At 43.4% G+C, this 13,131-nt stretch overlaps 1 protein-coding gene across 2 annotated transcripts in view; it reads left to right on the top strand.

The window, feature by feature from the left end:
• Positions 1-13,131, top strand: part of RAB26 (RAB26, member RAS oncogene family) — a 214,351-nt gene that overhangs the window by 155,803 nt on the left and 45,417 nt on the right. For both annotated transcript variants that reach the window (XM_081965376.1, XM_081965377.1), the window contains exon 4: positions 6,161-6,227. In XM_081965376.1, the coding sequence (XP_081821502.1) occupies positions 6,161-6,227 (67 nt within the window). The remainder of the gene's footprint in view (positions 1-6,160; positions 6,228-13,131) is intronic.

The following is a 13,131-nucleotide window of genomic DNA, read 5'->3' as shown; positions in this document are numbered from 1 at the left end:
GGCGTACAGCATTGAAAAAAACACATGTTACAAAAGTTAAAAGGAAATTAGAAACAGTCCAAAAAACAAACCCAATTAATATAACACTAACATTTTAAAAATTGGATAAAATTAACAGGCCAGGCCGGCTTGCTGGAAAAGCCAACTTTTTAGAGCGCGTCGGAAGGACCGGAGGTGGGGGATTATGCGAAGCTCCGGGGGCAGCTCATTCCAGAGGGAAGGCACTCCCACAGAGAAGGCTCTCCCCCTGGGGGTCACCAGCCAACACTGTCTGGCCGACGGCACCCTGAGGAGGCCAACTCTGTGGGATCGTACTGGACAGTGGGAGGCTACTGGTGGCAGTAGGTGGTCTCGCAGGTACCCTGGGCCTAAGCCATGGAGCGCTTTAAAGGTCATATTTAATACCTTGAATCGCACCTGGAAAACAACCGGCAACCAGTGCAGGCCGCCTAAAAGGGGTATAACATGGGAGTACCTAGGTACCCCCATGACAACCCGCGCAGCCGCATTCTGGACCAGCTGAAGCCTCCGGGTGCTCTTCAAGGGCAGCCCCATGTAGAGAGCGTTGCAGTAGTCCAGGCGAGAAAGGACGAGGGCATGAGTGACTGTGCATAGAGCATCCCGATCCAAGGTCCCTTCCAGCCCTATTCTATTCTACTTCCAAGTTCAGCCCTATATATCTTCAGTTCTTCTCAAAAGCCCAAAGAAGCCAGAGCTGCATCTGAAATATTGAAGTTGTACTACTGAAATAATGTTCTATTGCTGGATAGAATTCCATGAATGGAATGGAGGAAGAGGGAAGGGGAATAGGAATAGGAATCGAATATTATTTATTGGCTAAGTAGAATTGGACACACAGGGAATTTGTCTCTGGTGCATAAGCTCTCAGTATGGATACAAGCAACAAAGTGATACATCATAAATCATAGTCAAAAGATACAATCATAAATCATAAGATAAAATCAACAAAGTGATAGTCATAAAGTATACAAGGTGGGAGAAATAGTGAATACTTTCCTTAAGCACACATTGTAGACCTGAACATGAGTCTCTGCTTTTCCTCAATCATATTTGCTCTCAGTTTTCTGTCCCAAGAGTTCCAGGTCTCTTTTCTGCCAATCTCCTGGCAAAGTAACACCCAACTAATGGTCTATGATCAGGAAGAGACACAAGTGGGCAATTTCATCCTGCACCATAGCATCCTCTGTGTAAGTGGCTAACGAGATTCATCAAAGAATTTCCCATGGGGTTGCTGGTTGCCATCAAGCATCTGTGACAATCCAAGCAGATCCAGGAAGCATCTGTGATGGATCAAAGACCGAAGTTGATCATGGTGACCAGCCTCAGGCTGATCACAAAATGACCTGCTCATGGCTAAGAACTGGTTATCAAGTGTTCCACCTTCAGATCATGCTCTGAAATCCTCCAAGATGAAAACTTGGTTGAGTATGTCCACCTTAAGCCAGTTATCACTTTAGAGAAGGCCAGGTTGAAATGCCAGGTTCTGTCACCAATAGGAGGCATCTCTTTCCAGAATCTTCACATATAGCAACATGTATGACAAACTGAGGAAAGTGATAATCACAACAAATCCCAAAGAACCCCATGGCTGATCTGAAATGTCTTTTCATTGATAATGAAAGCCTTCTACCTGCCACCTTCACTGATTCCCTTATCTCATTTGGCCAAATTATATCCATGCCACTATGACCATCCACTTCCTCTTTCATTTTACATACACAAAATTATCCATCTGAAGCTCCTTTACCAGTGTAATTCTCTCCTCAGCTGCTTTCACAGTCTTTATTTCAACAAAGACTTTGGACAAAGTTCAGAGAAGAGCAAGTAGGATGATCAAAGGCCTGGAGACCAAATCATATGAAGAACGGCTGCAGGATCTGGGTTTGGCTAGTCTAAAGAAAAGAAGAAATAGGGATGACATGATAGCAGTCTTCCAGTTATTTGAGGGGCTGCCACAAAGAACAGGGAGCCAAATTATTCTCCATAGAACCAGAGGGCAGGACAAGAAACAATGGTTGGAAATCAAAGAAAGAGAGAAGGAACCTGGAATTAAGGAGACACTTCCTAATGGTGAAGACAATTAACCAGTGGAACAGAACTTGCCTCTAGAAGTTGTGGGTGCCCCATCACTGGAGATTTTAAAGAAGAGTCTGGACAGTCACTTGTTCTCCTGCTTTAGAAGGGGCTGGACTAGAAGACCTCCGAGGTCCCTTCCAGGTATAATCTATTCTGCTCAATTCTAATGCATGCTGCCGCTGTCCTCTTTGCCTTTTAATGTTCTCTTTGCTCAACATTATTCTTTATACTTCTCTTTCACAATCGCTTTCTTCTTCTTTTGACAGTTTTATTTCTGCACACATTCTTCCTCACCACTCTCACTTTCTCTGCACTTTCAGTTGTCCAGGCAACTTCCTTCCATATTGCCCCCTGGGCTCTTCACAGCCCTACCGTTCCTCAGCATACTCAGTTTCTATACTTCCTGCCCCCGTTGATGGACTCTTGAGTCATTTGCAAAATGGAGGTGCTCCATTCCTTCAAGAAGAGAAGTGCCAATCTTAACGAAACTGTAAAACCTCTGAGCAGTTTCTGGACTACTTGTCATTTTGAAAATTGGCAGTCATCTTGCCTTCCTCCAGGAGCTTCGATTCACACACATTGCAGAGAGTCTCTGACAATCTGCTAGGGCCAACTCAGCACAGCGAACTGCTCATGGGCAGCTTGCCACAGCCAACTCACCGCAGGACAAGAGTCACACTTCAAAGAAATGGTGGAGTAGAATCATTAAAGAAAGAATGCAAAAGGAGGGACAGAATAAAGTGTGAATGACAAAAAATAAAATATTTTTTGTTTATTTTAAATAATTAAATTGAATTGTTAAATTGTCCCACAGCTAGTTGTCCTTTGGCAAGATGGCCACAGTGAGCTAGCTGCAGCGAGTTGGTTGCGGCAAGTTGGTTGTGGCGAGTTGTCCCATTCTGCATTGCAGATCCCCCACATTTTTTCCCCAACCACATTCTTGCAAGGTAGGTTGAGTCGAGAGTGGTCAAGTCATTTGCTGAACTTCCATGACTGAAGGTAGCACCCGAATCTCCCCAGTTTTAATCCTCTACCTTAACCGCTCTACCTCAGTATGTAACCCAGTGTGCATGGAAGAATGACTTTCAACTAAGAAGCACGCTGGTTCTGTCACTCAAGATGATTAATGTGTTTATTCTTTAAAGAAAATATCTCAGTTTATATATTATGTGCCATAATTCAAGTTCATTATGAAGTCCAAGTAGATAAATATTGGAAAACAGTCATTCAGTGGAAAAGATTGTCAGTGTTGTAACATGAATAATAAGTTACAAACACTATAATACCAATAGCAGTGCTACACGAAGAATTCTGATTCGTATTTTAGAATGATCTTCCAGGTCCTCAGCTTCCAGCTCCATTCACTATTCACCAAGATGGTATCATGAAAACTATACCTGGATAACCACAGGTTTCCCACCAGATCAGCTCCATAGACACAATGGAAGAAAAAGAGGAGGAGGAGGAGGAGGAGGAGGAGGAGGAGGAGGAGGAGGAGGAGGAGGAGGAGGAGAAGAAGAAGAAGAAGAAGAAGAAGAAGAAGAAGAAGAAGAAGAAGAAGAAGAAGAAGAAGAAGAAGAAGAAGAAGAAGAAGAAGAAGAAACAACAGACATATCATCATTTTGAACACAACATGCAAGATATCACGGTTAGATTGGGTATTGAGAAGGCAGAGACAGGCTTGTGGTAACAACAGCTCTTTATTAACAGAAGAACAGTATGTACAATCCAGCAACTGCTTTTATAGGGAGCTGTCAGACCACTTAGCCAATAGGATTCAATCTCTGTTCCCACCTGAACAGAGGACATTGGTGGAAACTATAGCAGATAGAGTTGATATCTAACAATCACAGTTGTGAAAAACCGAAGTATATAATTTATTGATATCGCTGTACCAGGAGATGCCAGAGTTGAAGAAAAAGAATTGGAAAAAATCATGAAATATTACAACCTGGCCATCTAAACAATCTGATTATGGATGAAACATGTAACAATGATACCCATTGTAATCGGGGCACTTGGTACCATGTCCAGTAATTCTACAAGATACATCAAGAAATTGCAGCTTCCTGCTATAACACCAGCGGAACTGCAAAAGACTGTGCTACTCGGAACATCGTACATTTTAAGAAAGTACTTGGTTGATACCTAGGATGCTGGCAGCAACCCATATCAACCATTAGAGCCAGTCAATGATATTTGCAATACATTTTTAAATGTTCAGTTGACTTGAGTCCTGTTTAACGAGTAAAAGATAATAATAATAATAACAACAGCAGCAGCAGCAGCAACAACTCTTGGAGTGAGATGGGGAAGACTGAGCTGTTTTCCCCACCTGTAACCCTTTAGAACAGGGGTGTCCAAACTTGGGAACTTTAAGACTTGTGACCCCCCACCCCACCCCGGTCGGATTGTGGAAGAGAACTACAATGCTGACCCGGCCCTCAAAGAAATCCAGTTTGACACCCCTGTAGTTCTCTTCCACAATCCGACCGGGGTGGGGTGGGGGGTGAAGAGGGGACGGATGCCTCCTGCAGCATTTTGCCAGCCAAAATGGGGCATGGGGAAGTAAGCCCCACCACCACATTTTCAGCCTTCTGAAGCATTTTTCTGGCCAAAATGGGGCTCGCATGCTCCCTGCACCTCTTTTTGGGCTGGCAGAGTGCTGCAGGAGACTCTCCAGGACAAACATGCTTCATTTTGGTTGCCAGAGGCACTGCAGGACGGATGCCTCCTGCAGCACTTTGCCAGCCAAAACGGGACATGGGGAGGTAAACCCCACACACACACATTTTCAGACTGCATAGGCTCCTGGAGCATTTTTCTGGCCAAAATGGGGTGGGGTGGGGGAGCTGATGTGCCCCCTGCACCCATTTTGGCTGGCAGAGTGCTGCAGGAGATTGCCCAGGGCAGTAAAAAAAATGCTTTGTCTTGGTTGCCAGAGGGATGGTCCTTTGCTATTTCCAGCGGGGCCCCGTGGACTAGATTTAAGCACCCCGCAGACCTTGAGTTTGACCCCCCTGCCCTAGAAGAAGTGCGAGATATAGACAGATGTTAACAATATTTGCCCGGAACAGTAAGATCACAAATACATTTAAATGTAATTAACTGTGGATGCAAAAACTGCCATAATTATTGGCCTAAAGAGGCCTGAGAGGCTTTTCTCTGAATATCATCCCCCAGCCGTGCTAAATTCCATCAGGCAAATTTATTGGTATCCCAAAAGAGTCACTCAACCACAACAATAGTAGTTTCTAAACATTTCATTGACAAATGGACCATTAAAAAGAGAAGCTGCCAATTTTCCTTAAGAAACAGTATCCGTTTTGGATCCAGATCAAAATAGCTCCACTTGGTCTATTTGAGCTGAATGTAAAACAGTGCTCATGACTAAATTAAATCTGCCGTTAATTTTAGTGCGACAAGTATAACTGCTGTGTCCTGGATATACAATCTATTGAAAGGGAAAATTTGTGTTTGGGATTTTGTAATACTTGCAGCAAGAAAAAAGAAAAAAAATAGTTGCATTGTTCTCCTTTCTCCCCCTGGGTGGACTCTGGACATTTTTATTTATGAATTTAACACATTTCTATGGTTGCAGTAACTCGCGCTTGGTGACATAAACGCTTGGGTCTAGGGCAGGGGTGTCCAAACTTGAGAACTTTAAGACTTGTGGACTTCAACTCCCAGAATTCCCCAGCCAGCATAGCTGGCTAGGGAATTCTGGGAGTTGAAGTCCACAAGTCTTAAAGTTCCCAAGTTTGGACACCCCTGGTCTAGGGCAACTCGCCGCAGCCAACTTGTCATAGCCAACTCTTCGTGGCCAACTCGATGTGGGACAAGAGTTACATTAATATCAAATAAATGGTGGAACAGAATCATTAAATAAAGGATGCAAAAGGAGGGACAGAATGAAATGTGATTGATAAAAATCATGTTTAAATTATTTTAAATAATTGAATTGTTGAATTATTCCATGGTGAGTTGTCCCATTCCATCAACACTTTGCCTGCAGGAGGACTTGTTTTCTTTTTCATGTGCTTTTCTGCTTTTTGCTCTTCAGATTTGGGACACCGCTGGCCAGGAGAGGTTCCGCAGCGTCACCCATGCTTACTACCGCGATGCCCACGGTAAGAACTTCTGCAATGCTTTGAGAAGTCAGTTCCTTGTGGAAGAAGGTTGCCACCTTGAGTACACTGCAAAGCCCGACCTGCGATCTTCCCCTTTTGATTTTTATATTTAAAATTGAGCTTTGGAAGGCAAGAAATGTATTTCCCACACTTGCTTACTTGTGAAGAGGATACTGCTTGTTCATTTTCCCAGATTAGGGGCATTATCAATTCTTGGTTGTGCCAGCCAATCAGAGCTTGTTAAAAGAGAAACCGTAAGAAATGATATAAAGAAGGAAGTTTGTAAGTGAGGGAAGATGAAGTAATTGGAAACTGAGGGTGATAGATTCAAACATTTTTGTACCAAGAACTTAAAAATAGCCAAGTGAGATGATCACAGTCTGAAATTACTGGGAGTATTTAGAGAGTGGCATGAGCATTAAAATGGCTCCCTGGGTCTGCCTGAGCTTTTAGTTCCCCTGTTTGGCTCAATAACACAATTTTAATTATCCTTTTCATGGATAATCACCATGTAGAGGGAGGAAGTGATGTTATGAATTATGCTGCTGGCCATGGTCGTCTCCAGAAGGGTCGCCCTTGATGGCCATGGCATAGACAAATGCAACTCCTTAGAGAAGGAAATGAGACCACACACACACACACACACACACACACACACACACACACACACAGAGAGAGAGAGAGAGAGAGAGAGAGAGAGAGAGTATTCTGTTCACACAACCCAGTGGACATTAAGAATCAAAGTCAACATGCAACGGGAAGATGAGGTCATGGGGTGGAAAATATCCATGATGTTGTTGAGGAAGAACAGAGGGTGAGTATCAATAACTCTACTGTTGGTGATATGACTGGACAAGCAGCTGCCATTGTGCCCAGAAGCAAACTGGGGAGATGATAGATAGATAGATAGATAGATAGATAGATAGATAGATAGATAGATAGATAGATAGATAGATAGATAGATAGATAGATGATAGATAGATAGATAGATAGATAGATAGATAGATGATGATAGATAAATAGATAAATAGATAGATGATAGATAGATAGATAGATAGATAGATAGATAGATAGATAGATGATAGATAGATAGATAGATAGATAGATAGACAGACAGACAGACAGATAGGTAGATGATAGATAGATAGATAGACAGACAGACAGACAGACAGACTGACTCTGTCTGTGTCTCTCTCTCTGTCTCTCTGTCTCTGTCTCTGTCTCTGTCTCTCTCTCTGTCTCACACATTCGGTACATAGAATGACAGAACCATAAGCCCAGATAATCTTCTCAGAACTGAAATGCCAAGGTTGAATCTTGACATTCTGGCAGTTGCAGAGCTGAAATGGAATGAGTCACTTCACATCTGAAGACCATCTAATCCTCTAGTGATCCTGAATCATAGAAGAAATGAGTAGTTATATGTATTTAATTTAATTTAGAGGCTGCCTGACTCCATGATTCTGGACACCTTCCAGCTTAAAAAGTAAAAAAAAAGAAGAAGATAAAGCTCTTCTGGAGAAAAGAAAGACAAGACCAAAGAAAAACCAACGGGGATTCAACAACCACCCTTCCCCAAGTCAAGGGTTTACAGAACTTCATCAGGATGAGACTGTATGGATTTCTGGGGAAAGGCTGTTCCAGAGGCAAGCAAGCACCCTACAAAGAAGGAACAATATCTACAGGTGAAACTCGAAAAATTAGAATATCGTGCAAAAGTTCATTTATTTCAGTAATGCAACTTAAAAGGTGAAACTAATATATGAGATAGACTCATTACGTGCAAAGCAAGATAGTTCAAGCCGTGATTTGTCATAATTGTGATGATTATGGGGTACAGCTCAGGAAAACCCCAAATCCACCATCTCAGAAAATTAGAATATTACATGCAATCAATAAAACAAGGATTGTACATAGAACAATATCGGACCTCTGAAAAGCATAAGCATGCATATGTACTCAGTACTTGGTTTGGGCTCCTTTTGCAGCAATTACCGCCTCAATGCGGCGTGGCATGGAAGTTATCAGCCTGTGGCACTGCTGAGGTGTTATGGAAGACCAGGGTGCTTCAATAGCGGCCTTCAGCTCTTCTGCATTGTTCGGTCCCATGTCTCTCATCTTTCTCTTGGCAATGCCCCATAGATTCTCTATGGCAGTGATGGCGAACCTATGGCACACGTGCCACAGGTGGCACGTGGAGCCATTTGTCAGGGCACACACGGCGCTGCCCTGTCAGCTGGCCAGTGCGCATGCGCGTGCTGGCCAGCTGAGTTCACCCTTTTTTAAAGCCATTTTTCGCCCTCCCCAGGCCCCAGAGCCTTTATAGGAGCTGGGGAGGGCGAAAAGAGCCTCCCCCGCCCCCAGAGGCCCTCTGGAGGCTTCATGAGCTTCCCTGAAGCCTCCAGAGTGCAAAAAACCCCCGGTCCTAGGGGCAAACCGGAAGTTTGGAAACGGACTTCCGGTTTGCTCGGAGGGTCATTTTGACTGGTCCAGAGGCTTCAGGGAAGCATCCTGAAGATCCCTCAAGCCTCCGGAGGCCTTCTGGGGGGGCAGGGGGGGCTGTTTTCGCCCTCCCCAGGCTCCTATAAAGCCTCTGGAGCCTGGGGAGGGCAAAAAAGCATGCAAAAAATGGGGGGAGCACCTGTAGTGCATGCATGCGCACTGGGGGGGGTTACACATTCATTATGGGTGTGGCACGCCCACACACTACCCCCCCTGCGCTCCCCCCACTTATGGTTCCCATCACTGCTCTATGGGGTTCAGGTCAGACGAGTTTGCTGGCCCATCAAGCACAGTAATCCCATGGTCATTGAACCAGGTTTTGGTGCTTTTGGCAGTGTGGGCAGCTGGGAAATGAAGTCAGTATCCCCATAAAGCTTGTCTGCGGAAGGAAGCATGAAGTGCTCCAAAATCTCCTGGTAAACGGCTGCGTTGACCCTGGTCTTAATGAAGCACAGTGGTCCAAAGTTCTCTTTTCTAATGAGAGCAACTTTTGCCAAAAGCACCAAAATCTGGTTCAGTGACCGTGGGATTACTGTGCTTGATTGGCCTCTCCATTCCTCCTCCTTACTCTGGGTCCTTGGTTTCCAAATGAGATGCAAAAGTTGCTCTTGAACTTTTGCACGATATTCTAATTTTTCGAGTTTCACATGTAGATCCCAAAAGTTGACATTGTTGAACAAAGGGATCTAGAATAAATCCACTTCATCTCCTGTTACAAGATGATTATTGCCTTTAAGTGGTCCCTCAAATAACCAGGCCCTATATTAGGAAGGGCTTGTTAGGTGATAACCAGCACCTTGAATTGCACCTGGAGGTCAAATGGCAACCACTGCAGCATGAAGAGCAGTAGTGTGACTTGGGCCTTCCATGGAACACCATCTCTGCTTGCACCACTGGAACTGGATCCATTTTAGGGCCTCCCAACCTGGGAGAAGATGCAGCTGTTGCAATACAAGGACTCTTGCAAAATCTCTCCTGGCAAATCTTCCACCTGTTGTTTCAGCAGAAGCTTGAATCCAGGACAGGTAGCACTCCGGTCTCAAATAAGAAACTGTGATCCCCTCCAAGACCAAGACCATCAAAGATGAAAAGTCCCTCAATTCATGGGGCCCAAGTGTACCCAGACGCTTGTCAGGATTGAACCTGAGTCTGTTTCTCCTCATCCACACCCAAAGACACTGGGTTAGTACATGAATAGCTCCACCTGGACTGCCTGGGGTTGAGATGTGCAGTTGGGTGTCATCTGCATACAAGAGTTCACATTCACAGATGATCTGACTCAGCCATTTCATGGGAAAGTTAGAGAGAAGATGCAAGAACATTTGAACTCCAAAGAATGAAAGTTTACAGCTGCAACCTCTTTCCCTCATTAGTACGGATTGGAACCAATCACAGAAGGAGGAAGACTACTGGGGCATGGTGGCCCCACTGCCAAACCCCACGGCCAGTCCAGAGAGATACCATGATTGATGGCATCATAAATCACTGAGAGTTTAAGGAGCATGAGGATGGACACATCAATCTGTCAGCCCTGTAAATTTAACCCAGACTAAGAAACCAATGCCATATAATGTAGAACTACTTTTACTGGAAAAGCTGTAGCAATATATTCTTGAAATGTTTAAATGGGCTTCTTCAATTTATCTTTATGTGAATTAGGAAGGAGTCTGTCTGAGACATTTATTCAAATTTGGAAGGGGCTCACGCTTGTTCGATCATTGTTTTGTAGTGATTTTTCCTCTTTCTTCTAAGACTACCAAAGGCTCTGTCCTCTACAAACACCAAAAGCCAATCAAATGTTGTTGAAGCCCATTAACAAAAGGATATCAAAGTCAGAGGTTGGGTATAACCCCCCCAAATTATAGAATTATCTCACTTCGAATTGAAACTAATCCTTATTATGGTGATCCAAAGCTATACTCCAAGCACCGATGCAGAGGAAGCAGAACAATTCTAGAATGATTTGCAGTACCTGAAATCCAGCCCAGGAAAGATGCCACAGGCAACTGGAACACTAAAGTTGGACATAAAATAACATCTGGAATAACAGGAAAATTTGGACATTGAGAATGAAACTAATAGAAGACAGATTACTAGAATTCTGCCAAGAACATTCATACCTCTTCTAATAACCGAAAAATTACTTTAGACCTAGAAATCACCGGATGGAGCATGCCAAGAACAAGTTGACTCTATCCTGTGAAGAAAATCTTTTTGTCAGCAGAGACAAACTCAGACACGGACTGTGTCTGAGGGGACAAACTCCTCCTTGTAAAATTGCAATTTGAACTAAAATACACACATAACATCAACAGGCCAACAAGCTACAACCTCAGCAGGATTATGAATGTTTATGCTGTAAAAGGAAATGATAGATTTAATGGATTGCTTTGATAAAGAGTGCCTTAAAAATTAGGCTGAAATTAACGTTATCATTAAAGATTAATCAAGCAAAAATATCCCAAAATGTAGAAAGCCAAAGGGCTGCTTGTTTGTACCTTGAAAAGATGCATGATAAAATAACTACAGAAAGAAGAGAGAAAAAATACGCAGTAGAAATGTATATGGGACTGCACACACCCCAAATCCCCTGATACGTATGAAGATTTGACCATTGGACATGAGCCAGATATTCTGATAATAAAGTTAAATGATCCTTAGATAATTTTGCTAAAGACAAAGCCACGGGAGTTGATGAAAAACCACAGTAATTGTTTAAAATCTTACAGGGTGATACATACAATTTATAACCAGGTGTAAAACGCAGCAATGGCGAATAGCCAAGAAACAGGAAAAGAAGCTTTTATTTCCAATACCAAAAAAGGCAGAATTCCAAACTACCCAAAATTGTACTTAGAGATTAGTCCTTGCTTACCGATTGTCTTGCCTGACAACTGTTTGAAGTTGCAACGGTGTTTAAAAAAAAACCAATTCTGCAGCCGGCTCTCACATTCACAGTCATTGCAGCATCCTAATTTGGATGCTTCACAACCAGCTTTTGAGAAGCAGAGTTAGTGGAGATTGTGGAAATAAATCACAAATTGCGGTCATTTCTTAATATCATAGTGATTTGCTTAACAACCAAAGGGAAAGGGACACTGTAAGCCATTGTCATGTGATTTTCCCACTTAGCGACTGCAGAGCTGTGACTTAGTAACTTCCATCCTTCCGAGGTCGGTAAAATGGGGACCCAGATTATTGGGGGCAAAAGGCTAACTCTGTAAACTACTTAGAGTTAGGGTCTAACTTTTAAAAATCAGAGGGTTTCAAATGAGATGTGTTTTTGCCTGCCCTTAAACCCTGGGGTGCCCAGGGCTATCTCATCTGCCTCCAGAAGGATCTGCATGATGCCAGGAAGAGGACAAGACAAGACAAAATAGGAGAAGATAAGCTTTATTGTCACTTTTTTTTTCAGTGAATGCACTGGCACACATAAAAAAATGAAATTCTATTGCCTGCTCTCAAAAGAAGAAGGTAGGTAGATGAGAGAGAGAGAGATGATAGATCAGGTGTTTTTCAACCTTAGCAACTTGAAGATGTCCGGATTTCAACTCCCAGAATTCCCCAGCCAGCCGCTGGCTGGGGAATTCTGGGAGTTGAAGTCCAGACATCTTCAAGTTGCCAAGGTTGAGAAACACTGTGATAAATAGGTAGGTAGGTAGATAGATAGATTGATAGACTGATAGACAGATAGATAGATAGATAGATAGATAGATAGATAGATAGATAGATATAGACAGACACACATACACGCATACACACACACACACATATGCATACATGTATATAAAAACCACAAATCAATTAGAATACATTGGGAGGAAAAGTGTCTTGAGAGTTAACAGGATTGATACTACATGGTACAAAGCAGGGGTGGGTTGCTGCTGGCATTACTGCTGGTTCACTTCGTGCGCATGCACTCTGCGCGTTGCTTGCGCATGCACAGTTGCTTTTAGGCATTAATAAATGCCTAAAAAAAAAAGCATGCCGGCAATGGCATGGGTGACCGAGGAACCAGTTCGGGGGCTGGGCCAGCCTGCCGTCCCTACCAGTTCAGCGACCCAGTCCCAATTTCCACTACTGGTTCGCCCGAACTGGTAGCAATCCACTTCTGGTACAAAGCTATTACAGAACGCAGTTGTTCTGCTCAAGATATTGTGAAGCCTCCTCCCAAAAGGTAACAAAGAAAATAAGTCATGGAAGGATGTGTAGCGTCCCAGACATTCCTGAGGACCTCTGGTCAAGCATCACTCATATGCCATGTCCCAGATAGAAGGAAATGAACTTCCAATAATCCTTTTTGCTGTCCTCACCACTCTCTGCACCGCCTTCCTGTCCGAAGCAGAAATGCTTCCAAAATCAGTGAGGAAAGGTGAGGCCCAAGATCGTTTACTGCCACTTT

This window comes from Natrix helvetica (genome assembly GCF_964273705.1).
Source record: "Natrix helvetica genome assembly, chromosome: 13".
Classification (NCBI taxonomy): Eukaryota; Metazoa; Chordata; class Lepidosauria; order Squamata; family Natricidae; genus Natrix; species Natrix helvetica.
Note: the sequence above shows the minus strand (reverse complement) of the source record. Positions and strands in the feature narration are given on the sequence as shown.